The 27,686-nt window shown below is 45.5% G+C and overlaps 1 protein-coding gene across 1 annotated transcript; it reads right to left on the bottom strand.

Moving 5' to 3' along the window:
* On the bottom strand, nucleotides 1-25,245 carry LOC142583576 (uncharacterized). Its single transcript, XM_075694064.1, has 5 exons — nucleotides 25,141-25,245; nucleotides 21,777-21,935; nucleotides 15,222-15,369; nucleotides 12,873-12,998; nucleotides 1-192 (listed from the first exon to the last, which is right to left on the bottom strand). The coding sequence occupies exons 1-5, from the start codon at nucleotides 25,161-25,163 to the stop codon at nucleotides 1-3; spliced, it is 648 nt and encodes a 215-aa protein (XP_075550179.1). The 5' UTR covers nucleotides 25,164-25,245.
* Between the last annotated feature and the right edge of the window lie 2,441 nt (nucleotides 25,246-27,686).

The raw sequence follows: 27,686 nt of genomic DNA, 5'->3' as shown, positions 1-27,686 counted from the left end.
CTATGCATGATGATTCCGTGGATGTATTACTTTGCAGTCTTCTGAGTGTAGTGCTTTATTGAGCTCTGGGTGTGGTGGTGGGTACAACCTGCATTCCAGCCTATGATGTTGAAGGATCCCTGAGTACGTGATGGGTACGGTCTCTGCCTCCGCTGACGCAGACTGGGCGTCTCGAGAGTAGGAAGGGTTGGCCTGCAGGTGTGAAATAGAAAATTCGTAAGCCTATAAACCAGGGAAAGTTTGTCTCTGTCAGGTCCAGTAAGTTTGGTCTAAAACGTTTGTTCTACCGATGTATGATTCTCCGTGGACGTTCTGACACTGATTCAGGCGATAAATACCCGAATTAGGTCAGACAACGTTTCCCTGAAAAAGTGAAAAAATGGTAAACCTATAGCCCAGTGAAAGTTTGTTTCTGAAATCTCCAGTAAGTTCGTTCTAGAGCGTTTGCTCTTCCCATACATCGCTCTTGGCGCACGTTCGGACACTGATTCAGGCGATAAATACACGAATAAGCTCAGATGAATTGTCTCAGAGGAAGTGAAAAATTGTAAGCCAATAGCCTAGGGAAAGTTTTTTCTGCCAAGTCCAGTAAGTTCGGCCTAAAGCATTTGTTCTTCTTATACATCACTCTCTGTGCACGTTCTGACACTGATTCAGGTGATTAATACATGAATAATCTCAGATAAATTTTGTCAGAAAAGTGAAAAAATGGTAACTTGGCCAGTTGAAGTAAGTTTAGTCTAGAGCGTTTGTTCTTCCTATACATCACTCTCCGCGCAAGTTTTGACACTGATTCAGGCGATAAGTACACAAATCAGCTCAGATAAATTTCTTAGAAGAAGTGAAACAATGGTAAGCCTACAAACCAGTGAAAGTTTGTTTCTGAAAGGTCCAGTAAGTTCGGCTTAGAGCGTTTGTTTTTCCTATGCATCACTCTCGGCGCACGTTCTCACACTGATTCGGGCGATAAATACCCGAATAAGCTTAGATAACGTTTCTCAGAAATATTGAAAAAATGGTAACCCTATAGCCCAGGGAAAATTTCTTTCTGCCAGGTCCAGTAAGTTCGGTCTAAGGCGTTTTTTCTTCCTATACATCACTCTCGGCGCACGTTCCAACACTGATTAAGGCGATAAATACACCACTAAACCCAGGCGAATTTTCTCAGAAAAAGTGAAAAAATGGTAAGCTTATTTCTCAGGGAGTTTGTTTCTGAAAGTTACAGTGAGGTCAGCCTAGAGCGTTTGTTCTTCCTATTTTTTACTCTCTGCCCACGTTCTGACACTGATTAGGGCGATAAATGTTCCCTATATCGAAAGCAAGTGGACGTATGCCACGCCTGCGGAAGACTCGGGTATCGCGCCGATGTCTGTCCAACATCGAGCGACGTCGTCTGTCGGGGTTGTAGCCTGCCAAATACCGATGGGCAGCGTCAATGCACCCCAAAATGCAAGATCTGCGGCCGTCCGCACCTTACAGCCGGTAAAGAGTGTACGCATAGATTCAAGACGCCGTACATTGTTCGCCGACGACGCTTCGAACATGCCAGGCAGTAAGAGCAGCTCCCCACTCCGTCGATCGTTCAATCCTCCCATCTGGAAGCCTCATCCCGCACCAACCTTAGGGGCACAACATGCTTGCGCTCAAGAACCCGCTCTACAAGCCGACGGGGCTCTAGAAGTCGCTCTACCTCGAGATCGTGACTCACATCGTCTTCTCCACCGCCCTCCAGCTTCAGAAGATGCCCCAAGTCCCGTACTGGGAGCGACTCATCCATCAGCTCACGATCGAAGACCCCCAACGGCGGTAAAGGCAAGTCCTTTACCAAACGCAGGCGTCCAACTCTCAATACCCGCACGACCCGCGTCTCACGAACGAGCTCGAAGAGCTTAGGCGTGCCAATGATAGTCTTAGGAATGGAAACGCTCTGTTCAAGCAGGAAATCAGTCGGCTAGCCGCCGAGATGGCGCAAATACGAAGGTTGGCGCTTACACAGCCAGCTTCTCAGCCTGCGGCACGCTCTTCGGCCATGGACACAGTGGAAGCCCCTCCCAAGACGGTTGCAGTGAAGCGTCGTGCCCTGGATCACTCAAGGGGAGACGAGATGGTAGAACTCCTGTCTGATCTCAAGAACGCCATCTCCTACATACAGACAGGTCTCTCTCACGTAGAAGAAATGATCGCGCAACCTCTGCTGGGCCTCGTCGCCCTCAGCGCTAGAATACTTAGGCTGGAGGGGACCAGCCACGTATCTTTGCCAAGCACATCTACAGCACAAGTCCCAAATTTGCACAGTGTCATTGCCTCACGTGCGGAAGGTGCCATTCTCAATGCGGCACTTTCACAATCCATCCCCAAGCCCAAACATGGATAACGGAACTAACGTCATAAGAATGTGGCAGTGGAATTGCGCTGGGTTCGTCAGCAAGCGGGCGACCCTGCGACAATACCTAAAATGCGTAAAGCACGAACCCCAAGTAATCGCCTTGCAAGAAACGATCACATCATCACCTATCAAGCTCCCCGGTTTCCTGACGGTGGCTTCCACTGTAGGAGGAAGGGGGGTCGCTACCCTGGTCAGTAAAAAGTTGACGTACCTTTAGCGAGACCTTGGTCCCGCGGACAATGGGATCGAGTGCGTCATGGCTGAACTCCTTGTCGACCCCACTAAGCAGCGCTTAAGAAGAAACAGTATTTTCATACTCAATGTTTACTGCACATCCAGCATTCACAGAGCCAGGTCTGGTGGTATTCTCACGAAGGTCGTGCATTTGGCCGGCTGTCAGCCTCTAGTCGTCATGGGGGATTTTAATGCCCAGCATCAGGCGTGAGGCTATTGTACCAATACGAAGAAGGGGAGAGATATATGGGACGCGGCAACGGAGGAAGACCTTACGCTGATAACCGATAAAGACTTTCCAACCAGGAGAGGGAACTCAGTGTGCCGAGATACGACTCCGGATCTTACCTTTGTCAAGAACTTGGAAAACGTCAAGTGGACCAATACAGCCATGGACCTCAGTAGCGATCATTGCATCATCGAAGCGGTGATCAAGGCTGCCCGTAACAAAACGAGGACCTTTAGGTTCACTGACTGGGACTTGTTCCGAGCCAACCGCTCCGAGCGCGTCCTTAACGATGATATGGACCTAGACTCTTGGGGCGACGAGATAAAGAAGGATGCGGCTAGAGCCACCAAGGAGGTGACAACCGATCTGGAGGTGGACAGGATGGACAGTAGACTGGCGCATCTATTGGAAGCCAAGCAGGCACTGCTCGCGAGATGGAAGACTCAGCACCATAACAGAAGACTACGCAAGAAAATTTCCGATATAAACAAGATCAAAGAGACTCATTGCAAGGTGCTATGCAAGCAGCAATGGGACGAGCTGTACGACTCGGTGGAGGGCCAGCCCAAGAACGGTAAAAGCTGGGGTCTCTTTAGGCACCTACTTCACGATGGCAACACCAAGTCCAATCAGAAGAGAGCTTTGGCGAAAGCTGTCCATTTGGCCACCAACTCTACTCCAGATGACGTGGTCACGGAGCACCTCATAGAGAAGTACCTGGCGGCCACGGACGATCCAGTGCCCCCCCCCTCCAATTTCCCGAGTACGAAGGGCGTGACGTACAATCTATGGACGATGATTTTACCGGGCTGAGGTAAAGCGGGTTCTCGCATCCTCCAACGGCATATCGGCCCCTGGGCCCGACGGGATCACAAAAAAATGCTCAAGCATCTCGACGACGACTCAATCGAGTTTCTTACGCACATGATGAATGATATCTGGTGCAGCGGCCTCATTCCCAAGAGCTGGAAAGCAGCCTACACATTACTCATACCGAAGCCAGGTAAGGCGCCGAGCATGGACAATCTAAGGACCATCTCCCTGGCGTCGTGTGTTGGGAAGATGGCCGAGCACTCCATGCTTAACCGCCTCACTGACCATCTCGAGTCTAACGAATGCTATGCAGACAACATGATTGGTTTTCGGTCGGGGCTTTCGACTCAGGACGCCATGAGACTGATCAAGCACCAGATCATTGACTCTACTTCCGCCGACACTAAAGCAATTCTCGGCTTGCATCTGGAAAAGGCTTTTGACAACATATCGCACGCCTTTATTCGCAAGAGCCTGACACAATGCACACAATGTACCCCGAACAGTTCCCAAGCCCGGACTGCCCTCTGTGTGGTGATTATGCGGACTTCGAACATTTCCTGTGGGGCTGCGCCTCTGCCGATCCCCCTTTCACGCAAGAGGAAATGATGAAGCTAATTAGGGCCCAGGATCAGGCCTCTCAAATCCTGGCAGTCCAGAGGGCTCGGGAGAGGGCCATCAGGTTTCACCTGATGGTCCCCGAGCGGGCCTAGCCAGGTGACGTGGAGTTTGCTTACGTCAATAGTGGACCAAATAAAGTTTTTTCACTCACTCACTCACTCAGGAAAAGAGAAAAAATGGTAAGCCTAAAGCCCAGCGAAAATTTGTTTCTGCCAGGCCTAGTAAGTTCAGTCTAAAGCGTTTCTTCTTCCTATACATCACTGTCGGCGCACGTTCTGTCACTTATTCAAGCGATAAATACAAGATTTAGCTCAGATAATTTTTTTCAGAAAAAGTGAGAAAACTATCAGCCTATAGCCCAGGGAAAGTGTGTTTCTGCCAAGTACAGTAATTTCGGTCTAAAGCGTTTGTTCTTCCTATACATCAATCCCGGCGCACGTTCCGACACTAATTCAGGTGATAAATACACGAATAAGTTCTGATAAATTTTCTTAGAAGAAGTCAAAGAATGGTAAGTTTGTTTCTGCGAGGTCCAGTAAGTTCGGTCTAAAGTGTTTGTTCTTCCTATACCGTACTCTCCGCGCACGTTCTGACACTGATTAAGGCGATAAATACACGAATAAGCTCAGATAAATTTTCTCAGGAAAAGAGAAAAACTGGTAAGCCTAAAGCCCAGGGAAAATTTGTTTCTGCCAGGCTTAGTAGGTTCGGTCTAAAGCGTTTGTTCTTCCTATACATGACTCTTTGCGCACGTTCGGACACTGATTCAGGCGATAAATACACGAATAAGCTCAGATCGATTGTCTCAGAAAAAGTGAAAAATGGTAAGCCTATACCCAGGGAAAGTTTGTTTCTGCCAAGTCCAGTAAGTACGGCCTAAAGCGTTTGTTCTTCCCATAGATCACTCTCCGCGCACGTTCTGACACTGATGCAGGCGATTAATACACGAATAAGCTCAGATAAATTTTCTCAGAAAAAGTGAAAAAATGGTAAGTTTATAGCCCAATGAAAGTTTGCTTCTGAAAGGTCCAGTGTGTTCGGCCTAGAGCGCTTGTTCTTCCTATGCATCACTCTCCGCACACGTTCTCACACTGATTCAGGCGATAAATACACGAATAAGCTTAGATAACATTTCTCAGAAAAGTTGGAAATATGGTAAGCCAATAGCCCAGGGAAAGTTTGTTTCTGCCATGTCCAGTAAGTTCGGTGTAAAGCGTTTCTTCTTCCTATACCTTACTGTCCGCGCACATTCTGAAACTGATTAAGGCGATGAATATACGAATAAGCTCAGATAAATTTTCTCACAAAAAGAGAAAAAACTGGTAAGCCTATAGCTCAGGGAAAGTTTGTTTCTGCCAGGTTCAGTAAGTTCGGTCGAAAGCGTTTTTTCCCTATACATCACTCTCGGCGCACGTTATGACATTGATTCAGGCTACATGCCCGATTAAGCTCGGGAGTCGGCGCAGACACCTCCCACGGCGGCGCCATGCGGCGCAGCGCTTCTTTAGGCCTTGCTTGCGTGGGGCTGAGCGGCGTGGAGGGGTGGTCTGATCACCACAGTGTCGGAGAAATGGGAGAGTCCACCCGCCGTAATAATCTTCATATGGCAGTGATCCTCTGGATTTCCTGCGTCGACTGGCACACGTTTAATAAATATTGGAGGTGAAGTCCCGACCGAAAGCCTTCCCGAAGGCGGGAGCTGGAGTTTCGACGTCGACACTTGTTGTTGTCGTCTTCCAAGCACCGATGGGTGGAAGAAGGGTTTTCGAGGTTGTAAATCTGCCCGGACCCCTGAGGTCTACCGAGCAAGCCCTATATCTCATTAATCTACGAAAATTATAATTCCGCATATAATTTATAAAGAAAAACAAATTGCAAATTTGAGACTTTCTGTTACAAAAATTTGTGGGGTTTTACGTGCCAAAACTACTTTCTGATTATGAGGCACGCCGTAGGGGAGGACTCCGAAAATTTCGATCACCTGGGGTTCTTTAACGTGCACCTAAATCGAAGTACACGGGTTTTTTTTTGCATTTGGCCCCCATCGAAATGTGGTCGCCGAGGCCGGTATTCGATCCCGCGACCTCGTGCTGAGGAGCCCAACACCATAGCCACTGGACAACTACCGCGGGTTGCCGTGTTCTGTTCTGAGACCATCTGTTCACACTGAGGAGTTTGCAAGCCTGGTAAGCTACAAAATTCATTTTCTTATATAATTCTCTCCTTGATGTATAAATGATGCATAACATTGTTTCAATAGGTTTGTGAGTTAAACCTCATCCTGCTTAAAGAACTCGGGCGTAGCTCAACTTTTTACAGGAAGTCACGCCTTAATGAGAGCTGTCCTGACCGTCATAACGATGTTGTGCGCCTTGAAGAACAAACGCGCGTACTTTGCCCCTGTCTGACCATGACTTGTTTTCTGAAGCCTAGCTAGCCCTCGCAGTACCTGCACGTAAATGTTCCCGTTCTACCTCTTGTTGTTTGCAAGTCATGACAATGTTCACTATAGCGAAAGCATGAGGCCCACCGACCTGAATGCCAGCCTAATATGCTTGCCTACATTGGTGAGGATTATATCATTAGAGTGAATCCGCAGGTCCCAGTTTAACAGGCCCAACATCAGAATTCATATCCGGAGGCATGATGCCAAGAGCCCCGGATGAAGCTGAATCGCTACTCTGACATTTCCAACGGCTCACGTCACAGCAGTTTCCGCTTGCTCTAAACACAGAAATGCCACCTGCTGATGCGAAAGGTAGCAGCCAGACAGATGCGTCTCGTCATACACTCAGCCTTTGCAAATCCACCTTTTCTGACGCTGGTCTTTTTCTGTATACATTTTACCTCACCTTTTCATCCCATTTCGCAAAACACTTCCGACAGGATATTTTTTTTTTCTTTAGAAGGGTACTGAAAACAACTTGTCTCGTTTTTTATAGAGGCTACTGGTATGACTTGACATTTTCAACCTTCCATTCTCGCTTTTGCGTTATATAGAGCTCCAGAAATATCTACACCATTAAAAAGAAGCACACAGATAAATGAAGAAGCGCCCAAATTAACTTACTGTAATACCCTTTCTACGAACAAGCTTTGGCGTCGGTGCTCTGGAAATCAATACGTTTCTGTGATCACTGAGCGCAGCCAAAAGAAACGCGCGCAGCACTCTTGCTAACTTTTTTTTATATGAGCAACGTCATTATACCTAGCCGTATTGCCACACGACGTCAGAAAATTTTGCTTTCTATCGTGACGTCACAATACTCTCGGTGGCCCCAGGTATTTCGAGGACAACATTAGTTTCTAAATAAAGCACCATATGTTTTCCAAACTTAGCAGGAGGTATTCAAAATGTCAATCGCCCTCTACCGACTTGCCCCAAAACACCATTCGCCATCTCGGTGACGGCACGGAAAACGAAGATGCTCGCAGGACAGCATATCGACACGTACAACAGTTGTTTTCACATTTGTTCTGTGGTGACAGCCCACTCCCGTTCGCCGATATTACCGAAGGAAGGGATTCGTTGCAACGCTGGCAACAACGTAGGGTTGTCTGTTTTCAGCGGCCGGCGCAGCAAAATAAGATAAAAGCATGAATACTTTGTTTAGCGCAAAACGACAGGCACAAGACAGGCACAAGAAGCGCCCTGTCCTGTCGTCTTTCTTGTGCCTTTCATTTTGCGCTAAACGAAGTATTCATGGATTCGCACCAACTAGCCCGCCAACGCATTGTGCTGAAGATAAAAGCAAATCCGCATGCTAAACAATTGCCGACGCTGACGACGTTGCGGACCGGGTATTGCTGTTAGCGCGTAACGGTAGCCTTTAACATTAATTTCACTTCCTTGACTAGTACAATAACCTCCTCCCACTGCCACCATGAAGAAAAAGAAAGAAAACGGTTATATTTAACTACGTCAGCTTTGTTTAAATTTGGTTTGAAGGGTATAAAAATTGTTATAATGATATATGTTGAGTACACGAGCACGACATTTTGTTTGCTTCTTGGGGAGGCCATGCTCTATATAGCGAAGCACTTCAAAATCTTTAAGCGCTTTAAGCTTTTCAGAGGAAAAATACGCTTTGCTAATGAAATTAACAACACATTGCAGGTTTTTGCGGATACATATGGCTGTAAGTTTATTGCGGACCGAGTGGAAATGAAAAACGTTTGAAAAGACAGCGCGATGTTCATAAAAATTGTATTTCAGTTCGTACACATACAAAAAAAAAGAATTCTCATTGACGCCTTAGTTAAGCGTGTAGACGAAGCAGATATTATTGCTTTTATTCACTGAAAAATTCAGACAGCACAGCAACCTTAATATAAGCAGGCTTATCCAAGCGAGGATAAAGGGAGTGGTTACGACGTCGGTGCCCGTTGATTCAGCCGATATTCACAGCAGCGTACCAAAGGCCGAGACAGTCAAGGCCCAACCGCTATGTCCCCAAGCTGTTGCTGCTTTACCACAGAGCATGCTGTTGAATCACATGTGCATTCGTTTTCCGTACTTTCATTGGACACTTAATCACCTCGTGCTGATTCATTTTGGGCTCTTGTATTCAGAAGCCCCGCTATAGTGGGCATATCCGCGCGCTTGCTGTGTTGCAGATGTTACTGCGCTATGCTTGCGTCCGGAGCGTCTTTAAACAGCGAAGTCCCCCGCTTAGAGATACAGAAGTGTGCGCGAATTAGAAGTTAACATAACGCGAGTGAGAGGGAACGCGCGCAATGCACCATCGTTTGAGAACTTATTACGGCCCGTGGCAAACGGAACGAAAAACAGCGCACGCAAGCAAGTCCTGATGTCTAACCAGGCGATCCAACACTTGTACACCATTTTCTCGGGGCATGCTTGTGCGACATTATTTGCGCAATTTACGCTCGCACAGGCAAAGGGAGAATCCTTCTCAAGAAAGAGCAACCACACTTCTCACTGGTTGGGTGCTTGAAGTCATCAGCTGCGACGCACCGTAGCTTTTATTTCTCTCATGCTACGCGTTTCCTTGTGGATGCAATAGTTCTGGGTCATCGCATTGCAATTCCAGGTTGTTTTCCAGGCTTGAAGCGAAAATTCCAGTGCGAATGAACAATTTTTTAGATGATTTAGCTCAGGTTGAATGTGCTCGCACCTTGTGAGTGCCATCCGGACGGATATCAAAGTGTGCAAAAAACCAATGGCATGGCTTCGTTGATTTGTGACAATACAGTGAAATTCGCTGTTCTTTATTCGCTACGACAAACTACGCCAAGCTAGGCCGTCACCAAGAAGGCTGACAAGTACAGTGCTGCCAGATGAGTACGCATTTTGAACATCTATGTGCAAGTGTATTGCGTGCGAGGAGCGTATGGTAAATACAGCTTTAGCTACTAAACACGTGTCAGTACTTATTTACTGCAAAGTTGAATTTTTTTCGAAAATTCTGTGCTTCTACATGCCAATAATGCAAAGCTGTCGACTCCGTCGATGCCGCATGCAGTATGTAGCGTCACTTCCTTGAGGGCTCTACAAATAAATAAAACACGTCACAGCTTTTTCGAGATCAGTTTGAAACGTGCGTACCAAGTGCAGCGCAGCTTGGAACGTAAAGAAAAAGTCCGGCCACGTAACACAGGCCGAAAATTGGGGTCACGTGATGTCACGCACCCGAGGCTTAGAGCTGTATAAAATGAAAAAAAAAAATCACACAAAAAGAAAGCTACCTGCCAAGGCCGGCAGGCGCAAGCAGCAGCTAAGCCACGTGGAGGTGAGACCCAGAGATACGGACCGCGCGCCGGCTTCCGAGAGTGAGAGCGAAGGTGACGTGACATCGAGGCGATGCCCTTTCCCTTCACACAATAACAGGCGCGTTATTGCGGCAGCAGTCGTGAGGGCATCGCTGCTATACTCGCATCGCCCCATCTAGATCGTCGAGGCTCTCTCATGACATGACGTCGCAGCCAGTGGTAACGCGATTTTAGGTGCCGTTGCGCAGCTACAGGTGACGCAAGCGACCTTTCCCGCTCCATGGGCCATTTGAGGCTTTCACATCGAATAAAGAATATAAAAGTTGCATTATCTGGCGACGTCGAACGATGTGCTGTCATGCTGATCATTTTTGGACATTAGTTTTATCCGCGTTCGCTATATGGTGCAGTACAATAATAATAATAATATTTGGGGTTTTACGTGCCAAAACCACTATCTGATTATGAGGCACGCCGTAGTGGAGGACTCCGGTAATTTTGACCACCTGGGGTTCTTTAACGTGCACCTAAATCTAAGCACACGGGTGTTTTCGCATTTCGCCCCCATCGAAATGCGGCCGCCGTGGCCGGGATGGTGCAGTACACTGCGCAGTAGCGAAACGCGAAGGGTAGGAAATTCGTCTAAAACTGTATATTTGAAATTGACTGATTTGCTGGAGCTTGTACCTGCTGGGATCATACCGTTCATATTGATACATGCATATTGCGTGTTTCTTGTGGCCAATGCACCCGGGCGCCCCGACGGAGACGACGAACGCTCTCTGCCTCTCTAGCTGTCCGCTGAACTGGTCAGCGCTGCAGTTATCGTTTGTAAATATACGTTGTATATACTCTCCAGTTCTTAATCCTTCGTTCGAGTAACAATATCTCGCTACATAAAATCGTCGTAGGTTAGGTAAGCAAAGCTTCGCAAAAAAAAAAGGAGAGGAAGATGTAGATCCCCACGCATTGAGGGAATCGATGTTGTGCGAAGTATCTTGCAGGTAGCTGGCTATCAAGCATTATTTGGGGTTCCGCGAAGCGTTACCAAGCGGACCAACAGGTTTGTGTAAATCGAGCGGTTGTACGTTGTACGAGTTGTGGTCGTGCATGAAATAAGTGGTAGCTGGCCCATGCCGTCGTCCAACTCACCCACGCTTGGGACGTGGTTGTAGGGAGGAACTTGCTCTCATCGAGAACGAGGACCACTGAATTTATTTACAAAATTTACATTAAGACAGGAGATACTTTTGAACAGTCTAGCATGACTTCCAAACGTAGCACGAAAGACGAAGCACCAAGCACCCACCCACAAGCACCGAAAAACGGCTCCCTCCCTAGATCACCCTCTGTCCTCCCTAGATCCCTAGGTGAAGCAAAACTGCCGTCCAATCGGAGCGCCCACAATCGGTGGAGGTGTAGTCGATCCACCATTGAGGGGGAGGGTTTACACACTATCATCCACACTTTGGATACACAGAACAGACCGAGCGGAGAGGGTCCTCGTAGACATGGGTTGACAACCCGAGTCTGACCTGGACTAATGGCAACTACCAGCTCAGAAGTACGGGAGAGGCCTTTGCCCTGCAGGGGGCGTAGCCGGGCTGAGGATGATGATGAACAGTACCGTGAACAAATAATTGGTCAAATTACTGATTAAGACCTCTCATATATACTTACGGAGGAACATGTGACATTGAGCTCTACTGCGACTCATGATAGCTGTATCATTTAGCGCAATCTAACGCAGATAGTACCGTGTACCTGCATCACAGGAAATTATGCAATAAAAGACGGCAGGCTATCATGCTTTTGCCACATATTATCACTTTGAGCCCGCATATGATAGCATTAAACTACAATGGGAGCCTTTGTTTCAAAGCCACTTTCTCTTTTGTTATTGTTTTTTTAACGGCCGAGCATATTTATGCTAGGAAGCAATGAAATCTCTGCAAGATAGTAAAAATAAATATAAGTGTTATGGCCTAAGAAAACGAGCCAAGAAGAAGCAAAAGGTTTACATTAATCACTCGAGTATGCAGCCCTTCTATATAAATATAGTACATTTATTATATCGCATTTCGACGCCTATTTTTTGGCTACGACCGAAGTTGTTAAAAAACATGCAAGAAGGCCGGTCAGAAACCGGATCTCTAATAAATACGATGCTACACACCTTGAGCTAAGAAATGGGGGAGGGGGGGAGGGCGTTTGGCTTCCTCTTGTTTTCGGTGTGAGTCAGCTGTGGCGCCTAAGATAACGCTCTTACAGGCCATTTAGAACTACAGTTGAGTGGAAGAAATAAGGAGTTCCAGAATGCAAATCAAACAGCTTTTTGTCAAAAATGCTTTTAACTTTAGAGATTTCTGACCGCTAGACCCGTTCCCATTTGAATGGGGGGGGTGTTGAACTAGGGTAATGACAGCAATAAAAAGGCAGAAGGCAAGTTGTGCAAAGGCAGAATTTATTGAGAAATGCTGCCATGTGCAGCTTTATCATTTTCTTTCCATGGTCAGCTTTCTTGTTCATATTTACTAAGCTTGTTAGAAACTGGCAATGCTTTAGATTTGAACGTTCTTCTTATATTTTTTTTAGTTTTGGAGAACGCGAAAGTGCTGTCAGTTTGCTTAGTTATCGAGATATGACTTCTGTGGCAATGTCTGCACGTCCTCTAAGTCAGCTGAATCACCGAATCCTTAACGTCGCTTCCGAATGTCTCGACTCGATTATCTTTAACACGTGTGCATCTACCGTTCATGCAGATCTGCAAAAACATGCCACAAATTCAATGCTTATAATGCTGCCTCTGTAATTACCAAAACAAAACATTCATTAACACTATGCTTTGAACCTTACCGCGCGTGGTCTGGTATCGTTACAGCTCGTGCCATCAGGTGCGTCGTCGATTATTATTACTCCTGGTTTTTCAGGCACGCTGCATGTGATGATGCACTTATCTAGAGTCAGTCTCGGGTCTGAATGCTGAAAGAAAATTCATAGTTCTTGTATAAGCAGTAATCTTAGCGTGAATAAACACTGTTATATTTCAAGGCACATGTATGATGATATGGGGTGTTTTATTGGCCAATCATAGCGAAAGAGCACCAAGCAATGTTGTAATGCACTCAGTGATACAATTAAGGACTAATTCAAGGTATGTTTATTGCTCTGACTAATATACATAAAAATTTCAGCTCATTGTAGTATTCCTACAGCTGGTTGGCTGCAATCACCGAAAGTACACAAATAGCATAATATTGTGGTGTTGTTCAAAATCGTGTACAGATTCAGCCACTACGCTCCCGTAACATCAAACGTAGTCGGCGTGCCTAATTATTAGTCCTTTTTACAGCATGAGACGTTAAGAGCTCACTCATGTCTGCTCTGTAGATCTTCCACACCTCGATTCACGTCTTGTGACAGCGTCAGCTTCAAAAGCTCATCAATGTTCATTTGTTCCGTTTTACGAGCCTCCAATGCTTCCTGCATACGAGCGACGTTGAACAATAAAGACTGACGAAAACACGTATCGGGGTGAAACTTTGCAGATGTGTACTGAGGCCAAACAGCATCGCCTAATTTTCAAGACGCTAAGAACCCCGAGAGCTTAGAAGAAACATTTCGACCAATAACGCACTCACGTGGCAAAGCACATTTTATGGTACATAAAGCACAAGTGTTGCTTTGCAAGGTCGCCTTCGGGAATCCATGAGTGCAAGCATGTTGCTAGCGTTTGGACGAAAGGCGGATCCTTTTTTGTTGCTTCGATAAAGCGCTCCACCAAGGAAAAGTAGAGATGTTATTTATTATGAAATTTTGAGGTTTTTACCTCCGGAAAACCAGTATCTGATTATGAGACACACAGTAGTGAGGAACTCCGGAATAATTGTGACCACCGGGAGTTCTCTAATGTACACCAAAATTTAAATACGCGAGCGTTTTGTTTTTGTGTGTGTGTGTTTCGCTCTTATCAAAATACGGCGGCCGTGGCAGGAGTTGAACAAGTGACCTTGAGCTCAGCAGCGCAACGACATAGCCACTGGGCTACAGCGGCTGGTAAGCAGAGATGTTTATTGCCCCTATTTTAAAGAAACAGCGAAAACTTAGTTACTTTAACTGCTTGCGTTTTCACAACATGCACTGTGCTTCTTTTATTTAATTCATTTTTTACATTGTCGACCCCCTGAAAATTATTTTGCTGTGGCCCAAATTTATAAGCAGCGCGGGCAAAGTGCGCTCGACATTATTGTTCTGTAGTTCATAAAACATGCGATTCTAGAACATAAAGGTGTTTATTTTTTCTTTTTTGTCGCACAGACTTCGTTTTTCAAGAGAATCGAACTGCATACAGCATATAGCTCAAACAGACCCGTTTAGGCGGTCTACCTCAAGAGACGGATGCTGCATACTTGCATGAGAAATAGCAGTGTCAGGTAGCTAACTAAAAAAAGCTACCTAATGAGCTTCTCTATAATTCCCTGCAGGGCTGATGTAATTGTGAAACTGAAATCGAGTAGTAAAGAAGTCATATAATGATAGGCTGACCAGAATACCTAAGACCGGCACCAACGTTTGTGTAATCGACCCTTACAACGTTCTACCAAGCGCGCTGGCGTAACAGTTTCCGAAAATGCTCACTGTAGCAGTTCGGAATTTTAACTAGAACGCCAACACACTCCTTAGCTGATTTTAGGGACGGATATCTCAATAGTAGCGCTGTAGTCTTAGAATTCCCGCTAAACAAGCAGAGATTACTCCACTAATTCTCGTCTTGTATTCTGCAATTACAACACGCACCGCTAAGCGAACAAGTAGAAAGTTTATTATGGAACCTTACTAGGCTATTTGAATATCGTATGTTGTTTAAAGATAGCTTCCGCATCTTTCAAGAATTCACATAAAAAGACGATACAACTGTTACAGGCGTTGTCTAAAAATTTTGTTCGAGAGAACAAAGAAAAGTGGGCCATAAATCAGCACAACTTCAGGAGCTTGCCTTTTTAGCGGTCGCAAATGTTCAAAATACGACTAGAACATTACCATTGAAGACGCAACCATGAATTCAGACCGTACTAAATACCTGAGAAGAGGTTAATATAATGCCACAAGTTATGTGCGTCTTTCTTTAATGGCCCTTTAATATAACTGTTGTTTGCCTTAGACATTGGTGTGTATAAAAGTACAGGGGTGTCCAGTCAAACTTACTTTTTGGTAACTTGCCCCTCTGTATTCTGCATAGTGGCGTTGGCAAAACTCATCCAGCGAAGGTCGCGTTTCGTTAACGTCAGCAAAAGTAAACTTTTCACTCACTTTCGAAGTAGTAGTCGTTGTCAAACATTGTCCCTTGTCGCTCCTGGTTTTTTAAAAAGAAAGACAGTGCTGTTGAAAAGTAACTGAACAGGGGCGAAAGATATGGCTAAATTATGCGCAATGTGTAGAACATTGTAAAATAGCTCAACACGTTGCGAAGCCAATCTTTGGGTAGCGTCACGAAGTGTTACGAGTATAAATATCTGCTTCGTTCTCAAATATAGCGTGAGAATAACACAACCGGCAAGTCGAACTAATACGTTTACTAAATAAAAGTACTGGTTATTTCTCTGACCACATCACTGTCATAAGAACATCTTATAAGTGCGTAAGCAACAGTATAGGTTGTAAGTTGCACAGTCATGGTCTCACCACAATAATTCGTTACCGCAATAGCCAGCTTCTGAAGATGTCTCATAAGAATCAGAGTAGATCACTCACTGCCCTGAGTCCCACCAAGATATGCTGTTTACCTCGGACACAAATACTAATTACAAAAGAGCATGGCACATTTAAAATATCCTACATTCCCATCAGTTTGTGTGAAAAAGTAGCATAATTGTGAGTTATGGCTTGGCACTTGTACAAATTTTACGCTTAGAGAGGAGAAGAAAGAGCGAAGGAACATAAGCCAGGGAGATTAACTAGGTACTATGTATAGTTTGAAACTATGCACGTTGGGAGGGGAGAGTGAAAGAGAGAATATATCAGTTCAGGTTAATCACGCGCTCTAGGCGACATGCAGCGGAAGTAGACAGGCCGCTCAAACCTGTCGAATTCAGGTACTGCACAAGAGGTCGTGTGGCCTTCTAAGCTGGTGAGTGGGGAGACCAGGCTACCACCGTCGTCGAACAAAGCAACGTCCGGCTAAGCGCAGCCAAGCTCGCTTCGTTTTCCGGAATCACGAGGCAACCGTAGCGTGGTAGCCGACATGGCTTTCGCCCCGCAATGCATGCACTGTGGAGACCTGCTTTAATCACCTAAAGCGGGCCTGCTGCAGCGGTACTTCCAGTGCGAGGCTGTTGTAGCCTCAGACTAAAGGTGCTACCAGCATGTTTGTTTCCCACTGAGATATTTTGCTTGTCAGCAGACGACAGCAAGGGCTCCTTGCCATCTTGAATGATCTCATGGCCCGTCATGACGTCACGAACTGCTCGACCGTCTACCGCAAACTCGGGATACAACATGACAACCCCCCTCGTATAAGAACATGTGATGCTCTTAGACAACTGCCAGCCATAATTTCAACTCGAGACACTTTGACTTCGTAATGTACGCAGTTGACTGTTTCAGTTTCACTGGCTTTACTGTTGATGTGTTTTGTACTGATCGCATAAGTTGTAACAAAAATTCACATATGAGGGACTTGGTCATGCTTCAAAAACAGGGCAAGAGCGCAGAAGCAAGGGATAAGAATTAACTTAGTTGGGCCCCTTGATAATCACACCAAATGACGCTTTGCATTTTATGATTGAATCCTTTAATGTGTTGCCGAGACACGACAAAGGACGTAATAATTTAGGCGTTTCACATAAATTAGTAGATGGACAAGATGAAACAGAAGGCATGAACATGCCTTCTGTTTCAGTAAATGACAATCAAAGCACCTTCCTAGAAGTATATGTGCAGTTTCCTGTTTCACAGTGAAACATTTAATGCAAGTATAAGCACTCAAAAACGTTATATGCCTGTTTTCAAGGTTTCACGAAAAAATCCTGTATAAATATTTCTAGTAACATTTTTAGACTGTCTTTAGACTATTCTTAATAGAACCGACCAACAGTCAATTGAAATCCTACCAACTGTCTTTATACATCCTGACAACGCTCTATTAACACCCTAGAAACAATTGGCCACCAATTCCCCATAGAAACGTGTTTATAGGACGTCTTTAATCTTCTTACCACTTTCATATGAACATTTGTCTCTATACGCTCTAATAACATTCTTTCAAACGAAGAATGTTCTTATATTTTCTGCCAACTTCCTACCAACCACCTATTAACATTCTTTTAATTGAACAATGTTTGTAAACGTTCTGCAACTTCCTACCAATCACCTATTAACATTTGTCTTTATACACCCTAGTAACATCCTATCAAGAATTGGCTTCAATTGAAGCATGTTCATAGCTGGTCTACAAACATTCTAGTAACCACCAACCAAAACACGTCTTTACGCTCTGTAGTAGCACTCTGGCAATATTTTACTTACATGTGCTTATGTACTTGCTACTGACGTCTTACTATCCCCCTAGTAACATTTGTCCCACATACAACCAAGTAGCATAGTGTAAAAATTTGTCAGTACGTGTGAATATGCTGGTAAAAGGCAGTATGCAGCCTAGAAGGTGCATGTACATGGAAAACAGATGCAAGTTTGCACTAGAAGTTTATTCACACAAAATATTTACGCATAATTGTGAGAGAAGTAATAGAGCAGTTAATGAATATAATAAATAAATAATGACTTCGTTGATTACGGCACGGCAGCTGTCGCATATTCTCTAGCAAGCATCGAGGAAACTGGAGACTATAGAAGGTATACACTTTGCAATATACGCCGATGACGTAACCATATGGAGCGCCAACGGTAACGTAGGCCAAACGAAGACCAGACTGCAGGAGAGCCTACACGCTGTGGAAAGCACGCTAGGCAAGATGGGACTCAACTGTTCGGCGGCAGTGTCGGAGCTTTTGGTCCCAAAACATCGGCGCAGGGATCGAAGACACAGGGGCTACGTCCCCGGGGAGGAACCCAAGAATATCTTACGCTGTCACGTCGTATCCGCGATTAAGCCGGTGGAAAAGATGAGAGTTTTAGGCTTCCACATAGGGGCGGGAGGTACCTACCTCAGTGCCATTCAACACATTTCAAACAAGACGGACCAAGTCATCAGGTTGCTAAGGAGAATCAGCAACAGACAGAGAGGCCTGGGTGAGGACAGCGCTCTAAGGCTAGTGCACGCCTTCGCTCTCTGTCTCTTCACCTATGTGGCAGGTCTATTTAAATGGTCGCAGGTCGAGCTGAACAAGCTCAACACTATGATCAGAAAGTTAGTCAAGGCTACCCTAGGTATACCCATCAGTACCTCGAACGTGAAACTAATGAACCTAAGCGTGCACAATACGATAGAAGAGATGGCGGAAGCGCAACAGATGGCGCAGCAGGAAAGAATTATGAAAACGCGAGCGGGCAGGCTTATACTCAAAGCGATAGGGACAGACCCCAATAGATCGATGAACCCGAAGGAATCAGAGGTAGAATTGAGCACGAACCTTAGAGACGCGATTAGAACCACCCCCCTCCCGAGAAGTATGCACCCGGAACACAATGTTAGCAGGAGAAAAGCGAGAGCGAAAGCTTTGTTGAAAGAAATTGAACAGCTAAGACAACAGGCGGCCCTTGTAGACGCTGCCTGAGTCAGAGGCAAAGAGTCCTACACGGCCGTGGTGGTCGACATCCGGGGCGAGGTACGGGCGCCGTCACCATCTTCACTAAGGATTCCACGGTGGCGGAGCAAGCCGCGATTGCACTAGCCATCAGGAACCGCAAATGGTCGTTCATGTATAGCGATTCCAAAGCAGCAATTAAGAGCTTTGACAAAGGCTATGTCGCTGGGACTGCGGCTAAAATTATCGACAAGGTCCAAACTATCAAAACTGAAATCCGATGGTTTCCTGCACATATGGGACAAGTGGACGAGACTCGGCCCAACCTCAACGAGGTGACGAACGTCCTAGCACGAGGACTTGCTTGCCGAACCGAACAGACGCCCACCACCATTCCGAGGAGCATAAAGGTCACTTACTAACTTACAACGACATCACTAAATATTACTACTTGAGGCGTAGGCGATTCCCACTGCCACACCTAAAATTGAACAGGGCTCAGGCAGTCACGCTACGTTTACAGCAAAACCGGGACGCACGCCACTCCGTATTTCATAAATAAAATTCACCCCGAAAGAGAAATTAGGAAAGAATGTAACGTGTGCGATGGCATCATTGACATCAGACACATGCTGGCGGGCTGTCCCGCGACTCTCGCCGACCCCGAAGAAAAATGGCTTTACTGGCACAAGACGATATCAAGCTCTTCATATCAAGATCAACTACGGGCTGTCCAGAGGGTCCGCGATGACGCCATAAGGCTCGGCCTGGCGGTGCCGACAGGGACGCGGCCCGCCTCGGCGACGTAATCGTCGGTTAAAATTGCGCGGCAGCTCCGCCCCCCGTCGAATGCCGCGCGCTGCTGCTGACGCTGACGATGCGAGCGGAGACCGGAAACCGCGGTGTTGTGACGTCAACTCTAGTATTTTGTTCCTTCGCAGCCTGCGCGACCGTGCCTGACCGTGCTTGTTTCTGCGTGCGTGCCATCGTAATCTGCTTCGATCGACCCTGCATTCCTGCACGCCTTTACGACTTCGGTTACGAGAAGTGTGCGGATGGCGCACAGATGAAGGTCACTACACGTACTCCATGAACCAGGAAGCTTTTCACGCGTTTAAACCGTCTTTGTAGATTGCCGACAGCTTTGGACAGCGCACAAATGCCGACGATCACATCCCCTCTTACGTTCCACGAGAGGCATGCAGGAACACAACACTACAGTTGTTTGACCGGAAACGAGCTCACTAGATCGGCGAAAGATCGGCGAGATCACTAGATCGCTTTGCAAAAAACATACTCACCAAAGAGCATTTCCAACACGAGGAGATCCCAAGACTTTGCTTTCGTTCGCGTCGAAAGCACTGCTCGCACCAGCATCGCTTGCTTCTTCGAGAGGCCGGCTCTTCGCAATCGGCTCGTACATGTAGGGAGTAGCGCCAAACTCGTCAGAAAAACGCAGTCTCTCTAAATTTTCCATTACCTCTTAGTTTTCCATTACAGCACCAAACTACCTGGCACCGCGCTTCATGTGTAGCGGCAGCGGTCGGTCCCTAGAGTTGACGTCACGAAGCGCCCGACCAATCACAGGCGGAAACGAGACGCGCAAGCTGGGCGTGTCCGCTGCTGCACTTTTCGTCGAAATAAAATATATTTGCGCTTTCTTTCGCTCAATTTCGATATGATATTCGAATTCGGAGGGTTGAAAACCATTATGTACACATGTTCACTCATTTCTTCTGGAAAACCTTTCAGCTTCCCTTTAAGTAAATTATAAGCGAATGTTTCCAAGTTTACAAGTTTATACGGCCGAGTAAACAGCTATCCTTGCTTCGTCTAGCTGTATACTAATGTGCTATCGCAATCGATGTTTCGCCTTTCGGGCGAAACTGCGACTTTTTAAATTCTGAGTTCAGAATTCAGTTCATGTTCTTTTGTTTGGTTTTGATGCAGCGTTTGCTTACAAGTCAAGTTCCTTCTGGTTTTAAGCTGGCTATACGGCAGGTATTTTGTTGGCCATGTTAGTCTAGTTTTATTACAATATCTAGACAGGTTCTACGGATGCGCACCCGTTTTCTTTTCTTCTTTTTTTTTTAAACGATAGCTTTCTTTCGCTCTTTCCTTCATGTTTGTTTCTTTCCCACTGTATGTTTCTGGCCCTTCATGGTTGGAGAGTCAACTTGGGCTGCCGGATATGTGCTGGCTGTGGGTTTACCGAGCGAACGTCAATGTCAATGCAAAGCTTACTTTCAGAAGACGACGGCCGTCGCTAAACAAAAAGAATAACATAACCAGAGAAATCCGAGAAGCTTTAGAAATAGAACAATAAAAGGACAACTGTGTGAGCACGCCTTCAGTCATGCTTAATAAAGCCGAAATTACTTACGCAAGAAACTCACACACACACAGAACGCACTGATAGAGTAATAACAAACAGATACGTGCTGACGCGATATGGAAAGGTCTTCTATAACCATTGTTCACGCAGTCACAACGCGTCATTGTGTGCTTTGTAAACTGTGGTATGATCTGACAATAAATCAGTTGGTTGTTGCGCTCCCCTTTGTCCCCTCGTGTCCACTCCATTTGTAGTGTTTTTTTTAGTCCCCCATTGAGTCTTATACCGCACTTACAGCAAGAAAAATTAGTACAAGCCATGTGTTTGAACTGCAGTGTTCCGTTCGTTGAATCTTTTTTACCACTGGGAACACCAAGACCAAATGTCGCAGTGGAGAGGGCACCACTGAACCGCTTGGGGAATTACACCACACGAACCGTCTCTAATCAGAGTGATTATGTATACCTGTCTAGAATACTCCGTTACTACAAAAATTCGAAGGGAACGATCAACACAACGGGGCTCTGACGCCGTGACTCACCCTTCCAGTGGCGACACTCGCCAAACGTGCGAGTTCTTTGTGTTTCCCGGCTTAGTGCGTAAGAGCGCTCAGTTAGATGAACAGTTGAAGACTGGACAGACGAGTTAACGCGGTAGCACGGTCCTGCAGCTTTAGTTAGTTCATTCCTTCACCTTCTCATCAGCTTTCGCTAAAGTACTCACATGACAAACTCTGCTACTTGCACGGTGCTGCAGTAGGAGAACATGTGCCACATGTTCCGGCCAAGCCTTGGTGACATGATCTTTTTATCAGCCTCTGGACAAGTCCTCGGGTCGACCGAACTCTGGGCATTCTCAGAGCCGTCGTGCGCCGAGCCTACGCTGAAGAGAACAGAAAATAAATAACTTAATTATCCTTTCAGGACCACGTACAAAAAGAAAAGAACTTTGCGCTAAGATAGCTTCACGGGCTGCAGTAAAAATAAAGTTTTTCATTGGAAAGTGATGATTGCCATTCGTCGGCCAGCTTGGCTGATGATATGTCCCACATCACAATTACCTGGAATCCGCTCTTACGAACAATTTTAGCGTAAGAAATGTCCTAAGAATGCAAGTCCATATAGATCATTGCCTCTCAAAACAATGTTTACACCAAAACTGACTGACACATTGCCGAAAGGCAGCTGGGTACACGATTCACTGGCAACAAACTAAAAGCCCACAATATTGCGAAGGCATTTAACACGTGCTGAGTTTATCTTTCGCCTTTGAATGTATTGCATCAATTAAATGCCAAAGCTTCGCTATTTGTTCCTGCAGGCTTGGAATTATAATAGCTCATTTTTAATTATTGTACAGCTTGATAAATTTGCAGAATGTGAAGCACACAAGCACTCAGTGTTGTTTTGCTTTCTGACACAAACGGCAGTGCGAGTTTCTTACCGTAATGCAGGTTCCCGCATTCAACTAGTTTTTCTGTCATATTGAAACAGTGATAGAACAAAATATTAAATTCAGAATGACATCGTGAAGTACGACGTCCTCAGTTGTCTGGAAGATTCAGCTGCACTAAGGGCAACTATTTAAAACAATGAACCTATGGAGTTGTATGAAACAAAGGGACTACGCTAAAACAAATAGGTGAAAGAGTTTGCGATGATAGAGGGATGGATACAAACACAAAGATGTGGCAAAATGAAGAGGCAGTTTCCAACTCACAATCCTATCGAGAGGTGTGTTGTAAATTCAATTTCTGTATCAGCTGCCTAGACGAATAAAGTGATCAGACAATTCAAATTGTTTGTTCATTCAAATCAACAACGCTGAAACCCTGCAGCGTGGGTTAGACACCTGAGACCACCAATAATTGAAGTTGTGCTTTACTTTGCCTTTAGATTTTTTGTGGACAGAGATACAGCGCGAATCTACCACATCATGAAAGAGGCTCCTGTAGGCGCTAGTGGATGGGAGGGCAATCGGCAGACATATAAATGAGGACAAATGGTGAAAGAAGTACGTATATGCAATGGCAAGCAATACAGTTTTGTCGCTCAAAGCAGGTCTCAGTGCCAGCTATTTAAATAAATGAATTCTATCAATTCGCCTAAACCTTCCTCTTGCGGACGCTCGCCCCTCTGTCTCACATGTTCCTTCTGTGTGGACGACAGATTAACTCGACTCGGCTGACGTGCGTCTTCTCCGCACAGCCCTTGTATGTTCTGACCCCGCATTTTTCTCAGCTATCCGCCACAGCACACTGCTGGAAACGTTTTGGAAGAATGCGAGGGTAATCACGAAGTGATTTGGACACCGGTGCGGATGTTGAATGTGCGATGGTTGAGAGTTTTCTGGATAGCGCATAATAATTAATGGCTTCTCCAGGGCAGCATGTAATTCCAGAAAACTATGCAGGACGCACCGACTACTGGGTAACAAGGCATAAGTGCGCTCTTGTGCTAACAGAGCGGCCGATAATGATTATCCTATTATTCTTACCAATTGTCGAGACGTTTCGCATATTCAAGAAGCCTTAGAGTGCATGGAACGTTTCGTGTCGGACCACCAATTTACCCAGAGGGGCGATGTTGTTTTGTACATCGGCATGCAGGCTAACAACTCGTTGTTTGCTTCAAATACTGATATGAAATATGACAATACTTTGCAAGACGCACATGTTTGCACATTTAAACTTCAATAGCCTGTTTTGACTCGAGTAGAAACAATATATATATATATATATATATATATATATATATATATATATATATATATATATATATATATATATATATATATATATATATAAGCGAAGGTGCTGTGGCAATGGAGTTGTGGGTCTGCTCATCGACTAATCGCATGCATGGACCAGCCAAATTATGGTCCGCAGGCTGACTTTGTTGGGGCGGACAGTACGCAAGCCTAGTGTTCCTGTATATGCTTCCGCAGGGACACTACATATACAGGAACGCTATATACCGGAGCACTACGAAAGCCGACCCCATTACGACGAAACGTTCATCGGTTGCGTCACTGCCTGCCTAGAGTGATAAAATGGCCTCTCGAAGACACAGCTTGCTGAAGAGTCGGCCACTCGTTGCCGTCGGCGTCTTGTCAGTGTCGCATCGGCCCAGTATTGCCGCGCCTTCAACGAGTGCGTGAAGTCAAGCACAAGCTGCCACCACCAGCAAAAGGGGGCCGGCGCTACAAAAAGACTTGGGCAGCAACGTGATGTTTGTTGAAATGTCACCCACCCAACCATGACGCAGAGATTTCCCGGTTCATTTCTTTTTGACCTTCAATGAAGGGCGGCTGTACTACACGTGGTTTACGGCGTCGCCCGGGACAAGCCCACGCCGCTCCCCGTTTGTAAGTGAAGTTGGAGCCGTACGCTGCGCATATTTTCGGCACCGCGCCGAAGTAGAGCTATCGGTGCAGTTGCAACGCGGTAGAAAACAAGAGCGTTTGCAGCACTGCGTGTCCATGTGAATCATAAATCACTCGAACCCTTGCACGGACTCCGATATCGTACCTTTCCAAAATGTTTAGCCACTGATCCCCTTTGAAAGGGCACAAGCGCCGCCGCATCAAGACAAAAATTGCATTCGGATGTCATAACTGCAGTTATGCAGCTGCGGCAAGAAATGGCGCGTCAAATTGATGGATCGACATCTTAAGAATCCCCTTTAAAACTGGGCCATGACAGGTGCCGTCAAGCCTACATTATAGTGAATATCATTCTTAGCCTGCTTCGGCAACTTTAGGTTTCTGTGCTTCACTTACGCCACTCTTCAATGAAAAAAAAAAGTAGAAGAAATAGCCTCCTTTTCTAAACTATTTGGTGATGTCACGACATAACATTCACACGCGCACGCACGTGCGAATTGCAGGGAGCTTCCGCATCAGGAGAGCTCATTCGAGGAATACACGCACATGCACAGGACGAGAAGCTTCGGAACTGGAATAGTTGCATTCGAAAAAATCGTGTGTACTTTAAAAGCTCACACAGAGTGCAGCGACGTAAAGTTGGAATACGTAAAATTTTGAACGTACGGAAGGATAACAAGAAACTGAGCAGGACGCAACTCACAGGTGTCCAATCTCGTGGGCCATAGTGTGCGCGCTGCTGAACGTGCGCGGCACGTCTTCCACGATCGCCGCCTTGTAATCGCCGCAAGCAGTTCCGACTTTCGCCAGCCCTGCAAAATGTGAATTGCCAACAATGTGCCTCCTTTCATCTGTGACGTGATTTGTAGGAATCAAGATAGCCTATGCAAAATGCTTCGGCACGTCACCTATACACCTGTCTGATTATTCTTCTTTACGGTAGTATTTCCTTCTATCAAATGCAGCATTCTGTCAGATACGGCCTTTCTTGCGATACGTAACTAGTAGGATTTACGCATGACATTGCTGACTTGAATAATTCTGGCAGCAAGGCCTGATTCTATCTTTTTGCACTAGCGTTGTATTCGGTTTGGCATGCACTAACTCACGCTTTTCTACATCAAAGACAACACAGCATGTGGTGCTTGAGAGTCAATCGTCTTTATATGTTCGAGTCTTGTCTCGCGCTCCGCAGGGATGCGTTTTGGGAGCGCTGCCTTTTCTATGTGTTTATCAATGACCTCGCTAAGTGTATTTCCAGTAACGTTGAATTATACCTGTATGATTGCTACGTATGTCGCGAAGCTAGCAGTGACACTTATTTCAACTCTCTTCTCGAAGAAATCAACTCTGCAATGACATGGCGTGGTAGGTGAAGCACGAGTCAATATATGTAAATGCAGCGTAGGGATGTTCGCGAATAAAAATGTGCCGTTTGTTAAGGATTATTTTGTGCAGGTCACGTCCTTGTTTAATGTCACAAGGTACAAGCACCATGGCGTTCTTCCGAAGAACAATATGTCCTGCAAGGCTCACGCTGAATAAACGACAGCAAGGCCAACCCGAATGTAGAACTTTCTTCGACGCTATATATCACGAATGCGCGTTCGATCTTACAATTCGCCAGCAGCACGTGAGATTCTTCCGCGATCACGTGTGTTAATGTACTGGAGTGGGTTCAGAAGCGGACAGCTTGTTTTGTGACAGGCAACAATGTTTGTCGAAGAAGCTGATGACATATAGTCAAATCGCTCGGCTCACCCTCGCTCTCGGAAAAACGCAAATTCTTAAGGCTGTCAATGCTCTACAACATACTCAACAACAATACCGGCATTGATAAGGACTATCATTTGAAAAAAGCCAACAATCGTGTCGTCACGCGTAGACCACGCTCTTAATGTACGCCATTATTAATGTATTATCAATTAATTTAAGTACCTATCTTCACCCCGTGCTGTACGTGACTGGACCTCCTTACCGATTTGCCTGGCGCGTCTACATCAAGTATCTCTGTATCTGGTGAAGGAAGGTACGCAATATTTGGGCCAGGATATTATTGACTTACCTACCATATTTTTGCCAACAGGTTTTCCTGGGCCGTAACTCGTGGCCAAGTCAAGCCTGAAAGAATAACGTCAAAGAGCCGCTACAGATGCACAGCGTGAAGTCATGGTGACTTGCGACAATCTACTAATTTAACATTTTCATTCATTTTAAGTAGTTCTGCTTCGTCAATATAGGCGAATCACGAAGCGAAGTAGCTTTGGAAGTACTACCTTCGTCGATTCCATTTTCTAAAGAAAACGTTTTTTCTAACGAGAAGAGAGGGGGAACGAAATGACTGTATTTGTTAGACACAATGAAAACAACAGACACTCAAGCCAAGGAAAGCACAAGGATGAATATCTGCTGTTCTAATTGAAATATAAAATTGGTAAGGTAAACCAAAATGAAAGTGGACGAGAAGACATCTGAAACTACTCGATGTGAAAATCTTGTCTGTTGAGGCGTAAAATATGCCAATTTGAACTTGCTTAGAACTAAGCTTGCACGGTCCTTGTTCCATTTATATTTTATTTTACTATTCGTTGTTATTTTTGGCTTGTTTTGGGCAGCCCTATCTTTCCTATGTACTGTTTGCCTAATCAAACAGGAATAACCGACATCAGTCATGATTCCAATTTTCCTACAAAAATATTTAATAATGATAAAAAAAGGCAACTGGACGGTGGGACTCGTACTCACATCTTCCGCATTACGTGTTGTTGCTGTTCTTCTGCGAGTGCCCGCTAAGTGGACTGCCCACTAAGGCCATGCTGATTGGCTGGAGCAGTACCAATGACAAAGAAACTGGCTGGGGGCATCTGCCTTCCTTCTCGCTGATACCCCAAGCCAGCCAATCACCACTTCAGCAGCAGCCGAAATGGACCGTTCACTATGTGGTAACTTACAGAATACGCCCTGCACTAGCTCTGTATTGTACAATACGATTAATCTTGCGGAACCAGTTTGAAACACTGTAACAAGAAAGGCGAAGCAATGCAGCATTGTTAACTGAAGTATTTGTGGATGTTTTTCAGGCCACAATACCAAAAGGTCGTGTAAAAAATTGAAAATAGTCTTCTTTGAAAGAAATTAAGAGGAGTCATAACGTCAACACTTCTGGCAAAACGAAGTCGAAGTGACAAAAAAAGCTAGAGATAGAGAAAGGACCAAAAAGAAAAACTCCATTCAGACCGAAAGTTGTTT

Source organism: Dermacentor variabilis, chromosome 5, assembly GCF_050947875.1.
Source record: "Dermacentor variabilis isolate Ectoservices chromosome 5, ASM5094787v1, whole genome shotgun sequence".
Taxonomy (NCBI): domain Eukaryota; kingdom Metazoa; phylum Arthropoda; class Arachnida; order Ixodida; family Ixodidae; genus Dermacentor; species Dermacentor variabilis.
This window is presented reverse-complemented; position numbering and strand designations above follow the sequence as displayed.

Bases quoted from the DNA above. Each gene is read 5' to 3' on its own strand.
- LOC142583576 (XM_075694064.1), bottom strand. From the start codon at position 25,163: ATGGCCCACGAGATTGGACACCT. The intron at 21,936-25,140 runs GTGAGTTGCGTC...TGTTCTCTTCAG, and splicing joins GCCCACGAGATTGGACACCT to CGTAGGCTCGGCGCACGACG. The intron at 15,370-21,776 runs GTGAGTACTTTA...TTAAAAAACCAG, and splicing joins CAAGTAGCAGAGTTTGTCAT to GAGCGACAAGGGACAATGTT.